This window comes from Dermacentor silvarum, chromosome 5, assembly GCF_013339745.2.
Source record: "Dermacentor silvarum isolate Dsil-2018 chromosome 5, BIME_Dsil_1.4, whole genome shotgun sequence".
NCBI lineage: Eukaryota > Metazoa > Arthropoda > Arachnida > Ixodida > Ixodidae > Dermacentor > Dermacentor silvarum.
In genome coordinates, this window is record NC_051158.1 from 69,863,761 (window position 1) to 69,881,743 (window position 17,983).

The window sequence follows — 17,983 nt, forward strand, 5'->3', positions numbered from 1 at the left end:
CGTCAGTTTTTGCTTAAAAACTTCTTTTCGCTGTTTTCTGTCATTCCTTGAGACCACCCGAACTGCCGTTATATCGCCTTACCATTTGCTATAGTTTTTCTTTCCGTCTTAGTTTCCGTAATTTGTTTATTTTCTGTTCCTGTGCCTTGTAAAGTTCCATGTAGGCCACCTGGCAAATACCCTGCATTTGGCCTGTATAAAATAAATTTATTGAAATGATACATGACTTGTTTCTCCTGCTAGCGTCACTTCGTGAACCGCAAGAGCTATGTGCGCTACAGGCGTCAGGGCGTGCGCGGAGCAGACGACAAAACGGATAGGCAAGCAGGCGCCACGAGAGAGTCCCCGCACCTTTGATCCTTCGGTTTGTTGGGCCCGCCTCTCCGCTGCAGAGTTTTCTTCGTTCATAGCGCCATCCGGCGAAAACGCTGTGAAGCAGGAACCGGCGTTGCAGAATGTGTCCCTTCCAGACGAGCGGAGTCGGCGCTCCTAGCTTATCTTACTCCGTGGTTGAGGGTAATAGATGGTGTGTGAGTGTACGCATGCGTGAGTTTTCCTATTTATATCGTGTTTGCAAGCAATACACTTTTTTTCTTGAGTCAGCGCTCGTGTTTCCTCTTTCTTCTTTGTCTCTGTTGATTCGTTCGCGCTGTAAGTAATAATCCACAATGATGTAGGGCACAAAGCAGAATAACAAAACATGCTGTCTTGCGTACTGATGCACGAGACAGCAAACAATGAATTTTTCTCACCATTCAATCCCGCACATTTACTACACACATCTAATGATAATACTTAAATCCATAGATTCACGATACAAAATGACGGTGCATCTTGCTTTTGTGTCTTCCGTGTTGAGTAAAGCTGCACAAAAAGAACATTCACAAAGTTGCTACTTACGTCAAATTTCGTACCAATGAACTTGAATCTTTTCCAGAAGTCAATAAATACACGGCTGGTGAAGCGTAGTTTGGTTCTGGCCTTCTGTCTGCCACCTTGAAATATGAAATAAATTATGTAATTTGGAAATTTTAGTTTTCTTCTAATTAATATTCATTCTATTTAATCCATTAAATACAAATGACATACTAAAATGGTTACCAAAACGAAAGACGGAACCGCGGCTTCAGGTTATTAGGTAAAACAAAAAGCAAATACTAAAGCAGCTTAGTTTACAAGTATATTGCTTCAAATTATTTACAAGTTTTGACAGATATAAAATATATAAAAAGGTCCCATAACAAAAGATTGTATTGGGATATCCGTTCAAGGTTAGGTGGCGAGAGGAATTACTACATGGTAGCAACATAAAGCAATATTGTGACAATAACACACAGGTCAAAAAGTAGAACAAACGTAAGAAAACAAGTTAAGCTGAAATAGACAAAACAATGAGAAAAAAACAAGTAAGGAAGACAATTGTGCAAGTATGTACAGATGTATGTGAAACCTGAACTACACGCAAATAACAAGCCTAGCGAGAAAAGACAAAGATATGTATTCAAATACAAAGACGCATCTATTGTCAAAAACTAATGACAGAAATATGAGCAATTTACGTGAACATAAGCTAGGGTACCAACCTAAAAAAATTATCAAAAACAATGTGATACACAGTGAGCAAGAACAATGAAGAGGGCATACCGCAATTAGAAGAAATTAATCAAAAACACTTTACCTTCATTTTTAAATTTGTATATGGTCTTACACTTTGTTATCACTGAAAACACAATGAAAGTCTTCCACAATGAAATGTAGGAAAAATGAAATGTGAATTTGACATAATTAGTGCGCACTTTGGGCAAGATAAAATTTTTGTTACAAACAACTTTATTATGTTAGCTTGGATGCAGTAAAGTTGATTCCGAAATAAGGTCAACTGGGAGCCCAATGCTTATCAGCTTTTAAAATAAGATGTCCAAATTATAGTTAAATATCTGAGATACGGTGAACATATTATTAGTTCTGAGCAGATGTCTTGCATTAGCATTCTAAGAGCTTTTAATTAGCACCTTGATGGCTTAATTTTGAATAACTTCCGACGACCTGATATCAGTATTATGTGTTTCCCCAAGACGCCACAACACAGTTGTTATCTGAATAAATAAATGCGTAATAGAGCGACAACAGTGTGTTATGGTTGAAATCGGAGCTTGCTCTGATGAGAACTCGCATGCCGTAAGCCGTTTTCTATTTACGCATGCAATATGATGATGGAATTTACGATTGTGCTCTAATTTGACTCCCAAGTATGTGGCGTAATCGTTCAGACTAATTTGATGCTGCCCAGTAATGACTAAGCTATACTATTTATGAGACGTTAGCCAGATCTCAAAACAACGAATTTTTACTTAAGAAGGTTTATTTGCAGTTTATTTTTATTACACTATTCATTAACCTTTGCAATGTCATAGTTCAGTTTAGTTACCAGTGCTAAAATGCAATTCGCAGAATTTAGTATCATTAAGTGATCGCCATTTGATAACTTACATTGAGAGTATTTAGGTTAGTTAGTGATACCATTTAAAAAATTAGAAAGAAAAGAGTGCCAGGAATAGAACCTTGAAGTACACCTAACTTAGTAGTTTTCATATGCGAGAGGGCATCAGAAACATTGACAATTTGAATTCAATTATGTAAGTCAATTTTAAAGGTTGCAGAGGAGGACCACAAATTCCGAATAATTCAAGCTTCTTAAGGAGTATGAAACGATCAAATGTGGCAAATGCTTTATTGAGATCGATGAATACTGAGCCGGCAAATTACCGTCATCAATAATTTTCCTCGAAATATCAGTAAAGACACTAGGGTTAGCTCAATTCAATATTGCTGCTGGAATCCGAACTTATAAGAAGACGGAACAATAAATTTTGATAGGTATTTTTAAACGTATAACCACTAACTTTTATATTACGTGACTGAGGAAAAGCAATATGCAAATGAGTCTATAATTTGTCATTCTTGAACGGCCACCTTTTTCAAACGGCAGTAACCTTTCCTCCTTTTAGCTCATTAGACAAAATGCCAGATTTGAATATATTGGTAATTAAAACAAAAAGAACATCTTATATCAGAGGAGCAATAATTTTTATATAGTAAGGCCGCATGCCATCAAGCCACGCCATTGTGGTTTTCAAAATTCGTATGACATAAAGTACCTCGTCACGTGTTGTTGGCAACAAGAAAAATGAATAATGAAAACGAGTAAAGGAGGCGTTGAAATCGGGTGATGGCTTTACAGACCGATTCAACAAGAAATTACTTAAAGGCGTCAGCGATTTCTGTCGGGTGACTATAAATCTGCATGTCTAATAAAATATGATCAGCATTTACGTTTCTATTTAAAATGTCATTAGCAATTTTCCATTGTTTACTATTATCTGATATACATTCAGGAATTCTCTGCTCATAATATTGGTGTTTGACTTCCTTCAATTTAGCATTGATAACATTGCATATTTTTTCGTACATTTCAAGCAGGCCAACATTAAAAGGTCACTTTATAATTTTTTGTCAGGACATTCCCGCTCACGCATCGCCTTCCATTATTCATTCAGGGCCTTTGAGAGGAATCTATTATTTCTTTTTTGCTTTTCCTTCTATGAGAGTTAAAATCAAAGTGTGTGCGCAAAAAAAATAATAATTTCAAGAATGCCTTCTGTCGGTCAGTAATACCACTTTCCGAGGACAAATTGATAGCTGTGATAGCACCAATGAACTCCTTTTTGTCTAAAAAAAGTTTGGTAAATGAAGGAATGCGGCGAACAAGAGAAAGGGAAACGAAGCAAACAAATACAGAGTAATTATTCGTGATATCTGTATTCAAGACACTTGCTTTGGGCAGACGCAGCCAATTTGACAGTGCATGATCAATAAGCCTGCTTCCGTCATTACTAAATCTTATCGATTGGGCAATTAGGCACTCGTAACCTAAACTATGAAATAAACTGGAGTAGCTTATAGAGGAAAAAGGTGTTTTATCATCTGAGTTAATGTTTATGCCACCAATGATGATAACGTTCTGTTTTTGATGTAATAATGTTTTCTTAATTTTATTGAGTGCGTCACAAAATTCAGTAGTGGATGAGCATGGGGAGCGATATGTTTTTTCAAAATTCGTATGACTTCATTGTCTTTAAACACTGATTTGAAAATTACTTTAAACCAACGTAACCGAAGACCAGATTTTTGTTGTCGAGATTAAGAAACTGGTTGTGCAGTGCAAGCCACACCGATTAGAAATTGCAGACATTTATGTCTGAAATTTCGTAATGGTTGGATGAAATGGATGAATACAAACAAAAACGCTCAAAATTGTGAGTGGCCAAGCGGTTGCATAAGTTATGCAAATCCCATCACCAGAATGTAAACACCAAACAGTTAGAGTTACATGCACAGAACTGCAACATGTCCACACACAACATTAATGGCGCATTATTGCGCAATTATGATGGCGAGGTAAAGACGTCAAAACATTGGGACGACTGTAGAGTGAGCAAGGCTGTAAATATTTGTACAATGCGAAAGCGCAATTTTTTTCAAGTATCGTGTTGACACGTGTACTTATTTAACCTTTTCTCGGGGACCGCATTTCATCCGCTAACAACTTAAATTTATCACTCAGCGAAAGACGCGCATGCATGATTTGGAATTTACTCGAAGGTTATCGTTAAATCTACCTCTTGTGTCTGTTGTCAACGAACCTAATATCACCTGATTGTATGCGGGACGAGAATTGTGTAGTAATTTCTGAAAGGCATGCGGGTACCAGTAGTTACGCTCAAACCTTCGACAAGACATGTATAAATTCGACGCACTTGACCTGCCAATCAGATTTTCGCCGATCGCCGATTGTGCTCTGTGTTTCTGAGCAAAGGTCCGCCGAATAAAAAGTTAGTTTCGTCTATCCCAGTTTTGCAACTGTGTTCTACATCGTCACTACGATGTGAGAGTATTAGCAAATGTGAAAGTCGAAATTTTTCAGAAATAATTCAATATATATCATGCAAAAGAGATCACGCCGGAAAAAACTTGTTCGTAACGATTTCATCCAATTGTTGCTCACATCATACATGTATAATTTTTCTCCATGGCAGGATAGTGGCTGAAGCATTCAAAAGAAGCATTTAAACTTGACAACGAACAGATGCGCCCTAGTCGATCGTTGTTATCTCTCGACATCTGCTAACAAAAAAACATTGCCTTGAGAGATACATTGCGCGGCCCGGTCAGAAAAATACAAGGGTGCATGTGCAGTTAGAGTGACACTGACTCCAACTATTGCAAAACAACGTCATACGAAGCTTGTCAGAAAGCACGGCCAGTGGATTCTAATTTGTCTGCATTGTATATAGCCTATTTGACCTAGCATAATAACAGAATAAACGCAGCATAGGTATCGTCATTCGCAGTATTTTGTATTCTAGGCAATTTGGCCATCAAAGTGTATTAAATGCGAACCTGTTGCGATGCTCAATGCCACGGCAAGCAGTATCGTCAGCAGGGCACCAAAAAAGGAGCTCCAAAAGAAGGACAGGCGATACAGAGGGAAGACGAAGGAGCTGTAAACGGCAGAAAAAATAACAGTACATCATCGTCTTTAAAAACTGAGTTGAAAATTACCTAAAACCAACGTAACCGCAAACAACACATTCCATTTCAAAAGGAAAATTTCTGCTCGTCGTTTCTGACATGTACATAAAGTCACAGCTACGATGCAGCACTTTTCAAAACAAAGCTTTCTATGCCTCTTCTCCCGACTTTCCAAGCGCTGCTATCGTCTTGCTCGCACCCGCCGCTGGGTTTCTTGCAACACCCCCAGATAGAACTCACCTCCGCGCATCCCTATGCATCCCGGCCGGTGCTGCTGTGGCGGCGTTTCACTGTTTGTGCATACGGCACGTGCAGTGCGTGCGTTCCTATGCGACAAAAATACAGGTGGTGGGCTGTGGAGGTCGCGCGCTGGGCTGTGATAGTGTAGACATTACAATCGTGCATAGCCTGAAGAAAGCACTTGGAGCTGGCGTGTCTGCCGGCAGCCGTGGTGGTGACGCCTGCTGCGCGGCCGCGTCCGTAAGTCAAACCTCCGAACACTCCTCTCCAGCAGCCGAACGCGCAAGAGCAGTCCCCTTGCTGACTAGCCGTTGTTGAAGAAATGTTCTTCTGCACACTTATGTCACGATGCGATGTGCCATGCGAGGCAATGATAATGCTCTACCCCCTCAGAGGTTATGAACAATGACGCACAACAAGGCCTCGAGCAAACACGCATCCCTGTGTGTTCTGTGAAATACGCAGACAAACATTATTGGTGCACACAAGGTAACGTTTAACATCAACTCACCACTCTCGTATTGCACTAAACTTTGAACAAATTTCACATTCGCCGCCAACATCACCGCTAATTATCCTGAATCAAAGCAAAGAGCATACTAAGCTTCGCTTACATTGATTCCCACAGTGCGTGTGATCCGCGTATTTTCTCACTCTGTCTCGCTTAAGGTGTGTTTGTATTTAGAACTAAATGACTGACTGACCGCATTCATAGTGAAATATTTAGCGCGCACAATTGACAAGGACACAGTGAAGGGGGACCCACGAGCCCCCTTCACTTTGTCCTTGTCAATTGTTCGCGGTAAATATTTCACTATGAATTCGTACCAACTCGCCCAACTATCAGTTCTGACTGCATTCACTCAATCAGTAGGCTGACTGACTCAGCAGACTAATGTTAACGTCTCTGAGTCACCGCAGCGTGTAGTATTTCAGGCCGGCATCGAACATTAACCTCAAATACAATGGGATTCTAACGCATAGCAGAATGCCTATTTTTTTCTCATTTTTAATAAATGACTCAAGGTACACTACGGCGGGACAGGGACCTCTAAGGCCAAAGCGTGTCTCCTCTATGACTAATAAAGCTTCGTAGCTTTTCTGTGCGCTGCCATAGAGCAGGAGCCCCGGCCTCTTCAATACGGTTAGAAGATGGTAAGAAGGAAACACGATGTACTTCTTTATGTCCAGCGTTGGTGGTTCCGCTTCGTCAGTGAAAGAAAACATTTCCTGACAGAAAGATCTCCAGCATCCAAATCACGCCAAATCAGCATCCAAATCAAGCCAAAAGCCAATACCTTTGCGCGTCCACTTTGTACAGATTCATCGATGCTTCTGCGGTCATGTTTTCTGGCACAGGGCACCTGTCGAGCGTGCCAGGAAATACGGGCGGCTTCGCCACACTGGACAAGCTCCTGCCCACCGCGTGCCACATCTGGAGCGCGCAAACGACCAAGCTCGCCCAGGCCGCACCCTGCGATGCGAGAGGACCCCATGTACAGTGAAAGGCACGAAGTCGAATTTTAATACAGTTCACCGTCATGTACATGATCGCGTCCTTTCAAGGGTAACACCTCGTTAGTAATCGAACCAATCTATTATTAATACATGTTATACTTCACTAAATACATTGTATTTACCAAGATGAATGCTGATATGTAACAATGAATTAATATTACTCTGTTACGTTTCAGGCTAAATCGAAGCTAGTATGAGTGCTTGAATAGTAAGCAGGTGTATCCCTTCAAAGTGGACGACCTTGTACACCTTATTCATATACGTACTTGCATAAAAATACCGCTAATCTCAACACAGATTAGAGAATGGATGGCACATCATACTTGACGTTTTGACATTTAAAAAAATGTCACAGTTTCGCCCTAAGGGCGAAGCAATGAATGCGATAGCAACACAGCAATGTCATACGAAGTAAGGTGAGCGGCTTTGGTAGCAACAACACGCAGAACTGTTGTCGACGCCATCGGCGTTTTGCCCGCGTTAGCTCAAAATGCGTGCGGCGTTGGTGACTGTTGCTGGAGCCTCTGATATAAATAGGCACTTGGTGCCGCAGCTAAACGTCGCCTCCCTTCCCTCCCCCTCCCCCACGGCCTCTCGCACGTCTGAAGAAGGCGCGTTTGCTCTACATATATGGTGATTGTAAAGGAGAAAAGAGACACCTACTTCTGCAGCCCTTAAGCGAGCACGGCGCAGAACGCGCGTTTGTTCTCCGCCGCGCGTTCACTCCCCGTGAAAGACGCGCCCCTCGCGCCCTTTCACTCGCACATACAGCGTTCGGCGCGCGGCGACGATTTCATCTCCAAATGACGTCATACGGAACCTCACGGCGACGGCGACGGCGACGGCGACGCCGACGGCAGAAATCTGCTTTTGAGTGTCCATATAATTGCTATCGCAATAAAAATACCATATTTCACTGCAACTGCCAATATACTCCAATAAGCGGCTTTTAGGCTCTAAAAAGTGCTCAGAAAGAAACTTTACAGAACATTACGCCAGAAACACTGGAACAGAAAACAGAACCATCGCCAAAGCAGTAATTCCCCCTGTTTTCAACTTTTCTGGCGTCACAACTCTTTCATCATCGCGTTGTCATTTTACTGTAATGCACATTCCAACTATCAGTAAATACTGAACGTACTTTGCTCGGTTTCATCGCGCGAAACACTCGTGACAGACAATGAATCCACTGCTAAGCAAAAAGAAAGCTTAAAGTACATTTCAGAAGCTGCGCAATGCTAAAGAGCCACCACATATGTATGGAAGCGTGCTTGGCTTCGCTTGCTGGTTAACACCTCTGTTATATCTTTCCGTGTGCAGATAAAAAGCTCAACTAGTAGTAGACAAATATTGTGCAGAAATAATATGAACTGATGTACAGTAGCGTCGCAAACCTTCGCATTGACCCATGGACACGTGACGGCCAGAATGACAAGCGCTGCGAATGGTCCCGAAGCGGAGGCATAGAAGTTTAAGAACAGCTGTGGGCAAAAAGAAATACATAAGACTGGATGAAGCGCATTCAAGCGTCAACCTGCACGAGGCAAAATAGAAAAATATAAACGTACCCGAGTTGCCGTGCCAATATACGGCACTGCGATTGCAAAAAGCGTCATGATCGCACCACTGGCAAATGCTGAAATTAAATAATTTGCATTAGTGAGTGTTTCTAAAAGAGGCTACAGAATTGTATAGTTCCAGGGTGCTTACTTTAGCCGATAAAGCAATAGTAGTGTTTTAGAACAGAAGTCTCCTTGCGGCTGTAGTGATCCCGCAGTACAAGTTTAAGTATGTAGCGAATACGAAAACAGGTTGTACCACTCTAACTGAGGAAGAGAGTATTTGTTTCCTTCGTCGCATCATGCTTATCACGGTCTTTTTTTAGCGAATGCCTACATTCTCGTGTTGATCCCAAAATGCCAATAATTCTGAGAAACGATCTTCCCACTGTTCTCCATCCTGGGCTCTTTGGCGTTATCCATTAATACATCAAAGTAACAAATCGCCTATCATGGCAACATCTCGGAAAGAGGCAACTCTAAAGAAGCGGAAAAAAGTTCCACGTACCGAGCAGCCGCATTGCAATCAAGGCCTTCTCCTCCGATAATCTGTAGTACGGCGCAATAACGTCGATGTAAAATGTGGCCGCGTGAGAGTTGACAACAGATGAAACCGTGCTGCAACAAATATCAATACTGATGCGTTAGTAACCAGGGGTTTGGGGCAATATTGGCTCAAACCACGCCCCTTGTTTTTTTTATTCCTCTCGTTCTTATTATTAGATACCTCCATTATTTCTCTTATATCTTTAGCGCTTCAGTGTTTTTAACTTTCTTGATGCGACTTTTTAGAAGGGATGATACAATTATATCGGAGGACCTCCGAGCCACGATTCAATAGTTTTCTTAATGTGATAGCACGGAATGTGTTCCTCATTTTCTCCCGACAATTGTGAAAATTGTAAGCACCTATTCGAGATGCTTAAAACAAAATATTTATATTTATTTACTAATTTATTGCTGCTAACGTCAAGAAAGATCCCCGGGACTATAGGAGATGGTTTTGTAGGGAGCCTGGGGGGTTGCGCGTCTGTACAATTTGCACCGCCTCGCATTCAATAATTTCCCGTGTACCCACAGCGTGCAAAAGAGAGCATAGTTTCGGCAAGGTTGCTTCGTATTTACTGCTTCAGCTCCTCTGATACCATCTAGTACTCGCGAAGGATGAGCAACATAGAACCGCCTGTGTGGGCGCTGGCACACAATCTGTAAAGACGCAACATAGTCATGAACAATGTCAGTGTCCGACTGATACATACAACCCCACACAGTGTAAAGTCACAATTTGTCGCGCACTGCGGTGTCCCCTTTTCCAGTACAGGGCAGCCAGCAGGAGATACCCTCTGGTCAACCTGCTTGTGTTTGCTCTTTTATCTCTGCTTTTCTCTGAATCTCGTGCATTCACACTGGTTAGGCGAGTAACGTGTTCCTCCTGACTTGTGGCACGACATCAGTTTGTCGTTTTTCAAGGAGGACTAGGTGCTTGAAAGTATATTAGTTCTGTCTTCCGATTCAGTAGCGTTTACATTTTTTTTTTTCACGTCAATTCTGCCTTCTGCAGCAGTTTAAATAGCAAAAACTGGATATAGTGCCAAGATAAGTTCAGATAAATATTAGGATGATGCTGGCAATAACATGTATAGCTTACTATTCCTCAAACACATCACTATTTGAGCTTTACAGAGTTCCAATCGACTCGCTCACCTTGTAGTAGCACCCAAGAGTCCTGCGAGAAATAGACCCCGCAATGCTGTGACCTCCGAAAGGCTTTCTTTTAAGTAGTAAGGCACAACCTGAAATGCACATGCCTTGCAATTTATATTAGGTCAATACACGGAACCGTATGGTGATATCAAAAAGTAACAACGACCAATCGTAACGCGATAATATAACCCAGGACACAGCCCAGTTTATTTTACTTATGATTTATTTGAAAGATAAAAACACAAGGCGAAAAAATCGTGTGCTGCTGATATTGAATGATACACAATTGCAGCTTAATTACTATTATAGTTATTGATCGTTGAAGCATATGTTACGTTGTGCTAATAAAAAAGGAACGCCGCACTCTCTACAGTTTGCAGACGCGACTATGTAAAAATCATTAACTTGGAGTATGGTGCTAAACACATTCCTTAATAATCTTGTACTCCTAAGATCGTAGTTTTTTTCACATTGTTCACATCTAATTGGCACCCACAGCAATAAAATTGTTCATCACTCGCTTACACTGACATCACTGCGAAATATTTCTCTGCTGTTATACTTAGCAGTAAGGAAGGGGTATTTTCTGCTAGCGTTATATTATTTATTACTTTATTCTACATAATGACAGCATACCTTTGATAATAAAGCAGCTGAAATACATAAGGCAAACAGCCATAAGTAATAATCGTTACAAATTTTGTTAATCGCAGCGTTTTCAGTTTGTTTGATTGATAGAATACTTATTCTAGCAGCTTTCTGCCACTGTAGCCTATTCAGGGTTTACAGTGCCCGCGTTCTAACAGATATCAATTTCATCAGCCAAGGTCACCTGATCATAGCTCTTGATAGCGCCAGACAGAAGTGGGTCGCAGTCTCTGTACCAATAAATTATGGTCCCCCCAGCAACTCCAACTAGGAAGAAAAAGAAGACCACGAACACCGAACTGACGATGGCTATCCTGGAAAAAAATACAAAATATTTTTATTTTTTCCCGAAGCTCTGCATCAATTTACTATAGGAAAAAAATAAGGAAACAACGCAGGTACCTCTTCGCATCTTGTTCTGTCCTCGCTGCCATAAATCTCTGCACAACCATTTGGTCAAATCCTACGCGCACAAAAATATACGGCAGGCCCCCGATGAAGCAACTCCATATGTTTTCGTCGAGCGTCAAGTCCAAGTTTGCTCTGCGGAATTTAAAAGCGCCGTTTGAGTGAAGCAGTTGAAAAAGGCCACCTTGAGGTCATGTTTGTTTGGCCTATATTGAAGTAGTCATTTGAAAAGAGAGAAAACTTTGTGACTTTTCACTTTCGGTAATTTGTAAATATTTCGCATTTCTCGCCTTCCGGTGCGGACATTCGTTGTGACACGGTACTTTATCACAATGTGTAGATTTTCAAATGCTACAGAGCCAGAACCCTTAACTTCTTTTTGTTTGCGTTTGACTCTTGCAAATAATGATTTCATTTAGTCTACCAGGTGCCGGATGCATAAGGACAGATTTTGAAAACTTAGCCCATGCCAAGTAGCATTCACTATGCACGGACGCATGTCATGAGACAATTTTTCGCGGAGATATGTTGGTCTGTGACGCTTTGTTTGATGTTCTTTTCGCAATTCTACGAAACCTTTTTTTAAGCAGGAAATGCTGCTTTCAACGTTTTACGTGATTCTTGCATATTTGTTATATTATCGACACCTTTTCAACTTCTCTGCTGTCACACTAGCATAAATTAACATAGCATTACTGTATACTTGCAATAGGCATGCTCAAACACTGATTAAGCGAACTGTTAGAATATTGCTGGTTCCTACTGTTCAACCGTAGATTTTGCAACTTGTTCACATAAAGAAATTAAGAACACATGTATGCACGAGACATTGTCAGGAGCAATGTGAAGACGCCACCAATACTATGTATTTTTCTTAATTACCTAGTAAGGTGACTGTGAGTATTATGATGGCTAACACTTCTTCGCCCTAACTTTAGAATGGTATCTTTTTCAACGAGAAGCCCTTCTTTCATACGTCTTTTTCTCGACGATATAAAGATAAAATATTCCGCACTGACAAGTGTACCGGCTCTGCAGCACTTCTGCTAAAGGGTTGAGACTTCAAAGTTGTGGCTTGCGCGTTCTGTTTCAAACGTTTTCTATTGCTCCAGGAAGCATGATACAGGCTCGAAGATTCATAGATTCGCGGTAAATAATCTAACATCGCATTCCTTATGTGAACGATTTTCGGTTTCGGTTTCTGCGCGCCGAGATGGACCGTGACGTCACTGTCTAGGAAGCTTGGTCACGTTGGCCCACAAAGCTGTGACGCACGCACTGCTGCATCGTCTGCTCTCGCGCACACGTTTTGTACCAGCGCAGGCAAAGAAAACTACGCCGAGAGCAATCATGACTAGCTGCGGCAGCTCCGATTACGGCTCTACGTCTGCGTCCGATGCGGCTCACTGCTCTCCACTCGAGGCTCTCTTGCCCGATGCTGTAGGTCACGGCTGATTCTACGTCACTCTAATGCAGTTTGACATCACTAAAACTTTAGTTACGCTTCCAACACAGTCACGTCGGTTTCAATCGCGCTAGCGACCAGTCTTGGTCGCGAGAACGAGCATTTAGGCACTCTTTGGAAGCTAATTAAAATATATTTTAAACTTATGCTATTTTCAACAATTCGTGTTGAGTGTCGTTGCATACAGAGCAAGCTTACAGCAGGCTTTTTATAGCCTCAAAATATGGTGTCTCAACCCCTTTAAGTACGCTAAAAACAAATTGTTAGAGCTCTGCACTTCACCCTGCAATAACGGGAGTGTTACACGGTATACGTATGTACACACAAATCGCATCGTTAATTTCACAGAAACCGACATGTCCAAACAATCGGAGGTTTGTAGCAAGGAATTCTAGGGTTTCACGTACCAAAACCACGATTTGATTATGAGGCGCAGACGGCAGTGAGGGACTCCGGATTAATTTCGACCACCAGAGTATCTTTAACGTAGCCCCCAATACATAGGACAGGGCATTTTTGCATTTCGACCCCATCGAAATGCGGCCACCGTGGCTAAGACGTGATTCAGCGAACTCATGCTTCGCAGCGTACCACCACTGAGGTCTCGCAGCAAAATCACACTGTCTAACCGCTATACGGAAATGATCTATTTCAGTTTTTAAGGACACATATATTTGCTTCATTGGTATTCAAGACAATACAGTTTCCACCATACCGCTGCATTGCTAGAACAAATCCTGATTTGCAATTGTGACGATCTGCGTTAATTTTTTTTGCAAAATTCACTTGATAGCATTTTAGTTTCAAGTTGATCTTCAATTTTTATGTACCAATATATTGCGAATGCGTTGCTGAACGCTCGAGTGGTCAAATATGCCCTTAACTAATTTTTTTGATTATATACAAATTTCTCTAGATTTTAACAGCAATTCGTCTGACGTCCAACGACATCAAAGACTGCCTTGTCATTTAATAAAGGATGAATAAACACAAAAGAAGCACTAATTCATAACCTCTTTTCGGTTTCACTAAATGGAATGAAGTGACATTTGAGAGTTACACTGTACAAGCGTACCAGTCACATCTAAAAAAAGAAAGCAGTACTGAAGCGAACCAAAGGTGCACCTTCTTTTCACATTTACTGACCTATTAAACATTCATCGTGTTCTACACATATCTCACCTGAACATGTACTCTGTAACATTGAGATCACGCATGGATCTTAGCGGTGGATCCACACGACCAGAGTCGTAAATGACCTTCGCAATAATTGTCAACGGCGCTATGAACATCACAAGTGCTTGTACGCAGTCCGCCCAGACAACGCCGCGAAGTCCACCCTAAGTGAAAAACAAAACGGACCGGAATGTAATAAATGTGGTACTACTTTGTTACTAATTTACTAGGGATCCACAACTTTTCCTGTCATTGACAGTTACCATTGTCATTTACCGTAAAATTGCCTGATTGCTATACAGTATGTAGCTAACCTTCCGCGACATTTTCATTCCTGTACAGGGTGTCCCAGCTATCACGCAGCATGATTTAAAAAAAGAGGAACGGTGTGACGCGAAAAAACCAAGTGTGTATTGTTTCCAGTACAGTGGAGTTGCCGCCAGTAATTTTTCGTTACTGAGATTTATTTAGGTAATTGTAATTAATTATCTAACTCGAGAAGTTCTGTCCTAATTATCAAAGTGTCATTGAGAAAGTTGTAGAGCAACATGAAAAAGTACCGATATAGCTATCTGTTTCTCAATACGTGCTACATAAAAGTATTTTTCCGAGCGTGAAAGAAGCCCGCAAATGCACGCAAAGTGCCTCGAGCGGCCATTCGTGTGGCAATTCAGCGTGTATTCGCGAGCTTCTTTCACACTTGGAAAAACGCATTTATGTAGCACGTATTGAGCAACAGAGAGCTGTATCGGTGGTTTCTCAGTGTTGCTCTACAACTTTCTCATTGACACTTTGATAATTAGGACAGTACTTCTCGAGTTGGATAATTCATTACAATTACCTAATTAAATCTCAGTAACGAAAAAATTACTCGCGGCTACTCCACTGTACTGGAAACAATACGCACTAGGCTTGCTTCGCGTAACGCCGTTCCTCTTTTTTTTAAATCGTGCTGCATGATAGCTGGGACACCCTGTATATTATGTGGCGGTAAACAAAGGCGTGCGAAAACAGAATATTCTAAATCAAGGACTGGTTCCGACAGCAAATATTCCATCAAGAAATTTTCTCCAAAAGCACAATATGTGAAAGTCATGACGGATACACGTTTAAAACCGTAATTACTCAAAAAAAAAGTTCTACGCTGCACTAGACGGTTGAATAAAGCAGCAAATATATTTTGCATTTAGCAAATGTCGGAAGCACCCAGGACTAGAACATCCACGGTAAATGTGCAAAGATTGATGCACTTCCATTTGTAGAAAGCTCGTATTGCCTGTTGCCCTGAATATTCAATATGCTGAGGTACACACAATTTCAATAATCGTCACCTGACAGCCGTGGCTGGCTGTGACAGTATTCGGGCCATGATAGATTGCTTGCGAGCGCTTATACTGATTTAAAGAGTATCATGCAATAATTCCGTGCACATGCGGAAGCATCTGCTGATCACAAATTGAATGCTTGCGTTTTTTTCCTTCTTTTTATGTATATGCCTCCAGTTTATTGGAGCGAAGTGTTTGCTCGAGTTCACATTATCATCCCTAGAAGGTGTGTGCACCATGTATTTAAAGACAACCGACTGCACAGTTGCACTAACCGTATCTCTTGTCGGAACAACTCAAATCCATATATTGCTTAAATATGAGATTGCACTCCTTGTTAAATTTGCTGACGTGAACCACCTTACACGGACCGAGCGCACTTGCATTAAAAGCCAGGGGCCATATGCATGCCCCACGCCCAGGTTTTTTTTTTTTTCTTTCGCAGCCACCGAAACCACATTGCTGTTCTTAGAATTCTACTGCTCTTCGAGAGAGGGACCTGATATTGTAGAACGAAAATTCAGAAAATGGAAATCCAGTGAAAGAAAAGAACACACCGAAATAAAGGCGCCACACTGGTTTTCCTGTCACTGGTTCTTCCTTTTCTTAATTTCTGCACTAGAAAAACTTATCTTACAGTAAACACCAACTTGACCGAGAAGTAGTTACCATGGTGACCGGGAGGGCTGGGGATGACGAACTTCCGCTGCAGTGCCTAGCATATCTGGACACCTTTTAGACAAGCGTATGTAACGGGAGGCGAAGCAGCGGTCTCACCACGCGCATGTCACACACCAGCATATCGGCACGTTCCTGGTGGGCTAACACAAACACAGGCACTGCCGAGGGTGGCGGCATCCCCATTGCGGTTAGGGAGATACATACACAGTTCACGCAGTCGAGCAATCATACGTGTGTCACAATAGACCCGGCCGCAACGTCGCGCGCAAGTAAGATTCTGCGGCATGTCCGGTCTGAGTAGTTCGCGGGACGATCTGTGTGTTCGCGGAGCATGCTATTGCGCAAGGCTAGGTGTACCGAGATGCGTGAATTTCAAGCACCAAGGCCACGTGACGTCACTTTTTGTGTTGGGCTGTGTGTTACAAAAATTATAGTGGAAAAAGGGTCTTTCATAGTGTGGACTGTTGATGGTCCCGCCTACTTTAAAAAAACAGCAAAGCTTGCACTAGGCAGCGCAAAGCTCGAGACACAGCGAAGCTGGCCGCTCGATTGCGTCATAACTTATGAGATACCTAGCATAACCAAGCTCAACTAGGGCATAGCCAAAGCCGAACCTAGCTGCTACCAAGTTCAACCTAGATACAACCAAGTTCCCAACCTCGACATAGCCAAGTTCAACCTAGCTACTACCAGGAGACGCAATCGATCGGCCAGCTTCGTTGCGACTCCAGCTTTGCGCGGCCTAGGGCAAGCTTTGCCTCCCCATTTTGACGACAGAAGAGAAGTGAAATTCCACGCTGGCATGATTAGCGGCCACGCAGCCAGCAGTGGAAGAAGACGCCGACGAAGAACGCGGGAGCAGTGGCACGAGCGCGTGCCGAGCACGAGTTCGAGCGCTAACCGAGGGGCGCCAACGAGCCAGCTGCAGAAGAAGACGACGAGGCTCGAGCAAATGCTGATGATGATAATTTCGTGAAACGCGCACGTTTTACGGCTAGCTTCAACAGCTTAGCTCTTAAAAAGAATCAATTGCGATAGCAAATTAGTAGAGAGCTATACGGAGTAAGGATAGTAGTTTTATCAGCTCTATAAACTTGGACATGCAGCGGTATCAGCAACGCGCAGAACTGTTGTCGACGCCGTCGGCGTTTTGCCCGCGCGGCATTGGTGACTATTGCCGGTGCCTCTGGGGGCGGCTCGGAGGTTTTAGACGAGATCAGAACAGGAAACTCGTCGAGCAGCGTCCGAAGTCTTAACCACCTTCTCGCCTCGCAACGTTTTTATATACAAATAAGCATTTGGTGCCGCAACTAAACGTCGCCTCCCCTCCCTACCTCCCGTCTCCCCACGGCCTTTCAAGCGACGTAAGAACTTTCGTTTGCTCTACATATATGTTGATTGTAAAAAAGGAAAGAGACGCTTAATTCTGCAGTCCTTCAGGGAGGGCAGCACAGAACGCGCGTCTGCACTCCGCCGTGCGTTCGCTCCCCGTGATAGCGCGCGTCCCTCGCGCGCTTTCACTCGCACATACAGCATACGTCGCGCGGCGAGGATTTTATCGCCGCTTGTTTGGCGCTGAGCCGTGCTCCCTCAAGGGCTGATGATAAGTGGTTCTTGAGGGAAAGGGAAAGGTTGGCGCTATCTTCTGCAGCCCTTGAGGGAGCACG

The 17,983-nt window shown here is 42.5% G+C and overlaps 1 protein-coding gene across 1 annotated transcript in view; it reads right to left on the reverse strand.

Annotated features, from left to right (window-relative positions):
- Window positions 1-17,983, reverse strand: part of LOC119453466 (putative sodium-dependent multivitamin transporter) — an 87,789-nt gene that overhangs the window by 6,075 nt on the left and 63,731 nt on the right. Inside the window, exons 7-16 of the mRNA XM_037715498.2 lie at window positions 14,317-14,474; window positions 11,664-11,804; window positions 11,446-11,575; window positions 10,614-10,702; window positions 9,418-9,527; window positions 8,919-8,986; window positions 8,745-8,831; window positions 7,131-7,306; window positions 5,461-5,561; window positions 901-995 (exon numbers count right to left, since the gene is read on the reverse strand). Of these exons, the coding sequence (XP_037571426.1) occupies window positions 901-995; window positions 5,461-5,561; window positions 7,131-7,306; window positions 8,745-8,831; window positions 8,919-8,986; window positions 9,418-9,527; window positions 10,614-10,702; window positions 11,446-11,575; window positions 11,664-11,804; window positions 14,317-14,474 (1,155 nt within the window). The remainder of the gene's footprint in view (window positions 1-900; window positions 996-5,460; window positions 5,562-7,130; window positions 7,307-8,744; window positions 8,832-8,918; window positions 8,987-9,417; window positions 9,528-10,613; window positions 10,703-11,445; window positions 11,576-11,663; window positions 11,805-14,316; window positions 14,475-17,983) is intronic.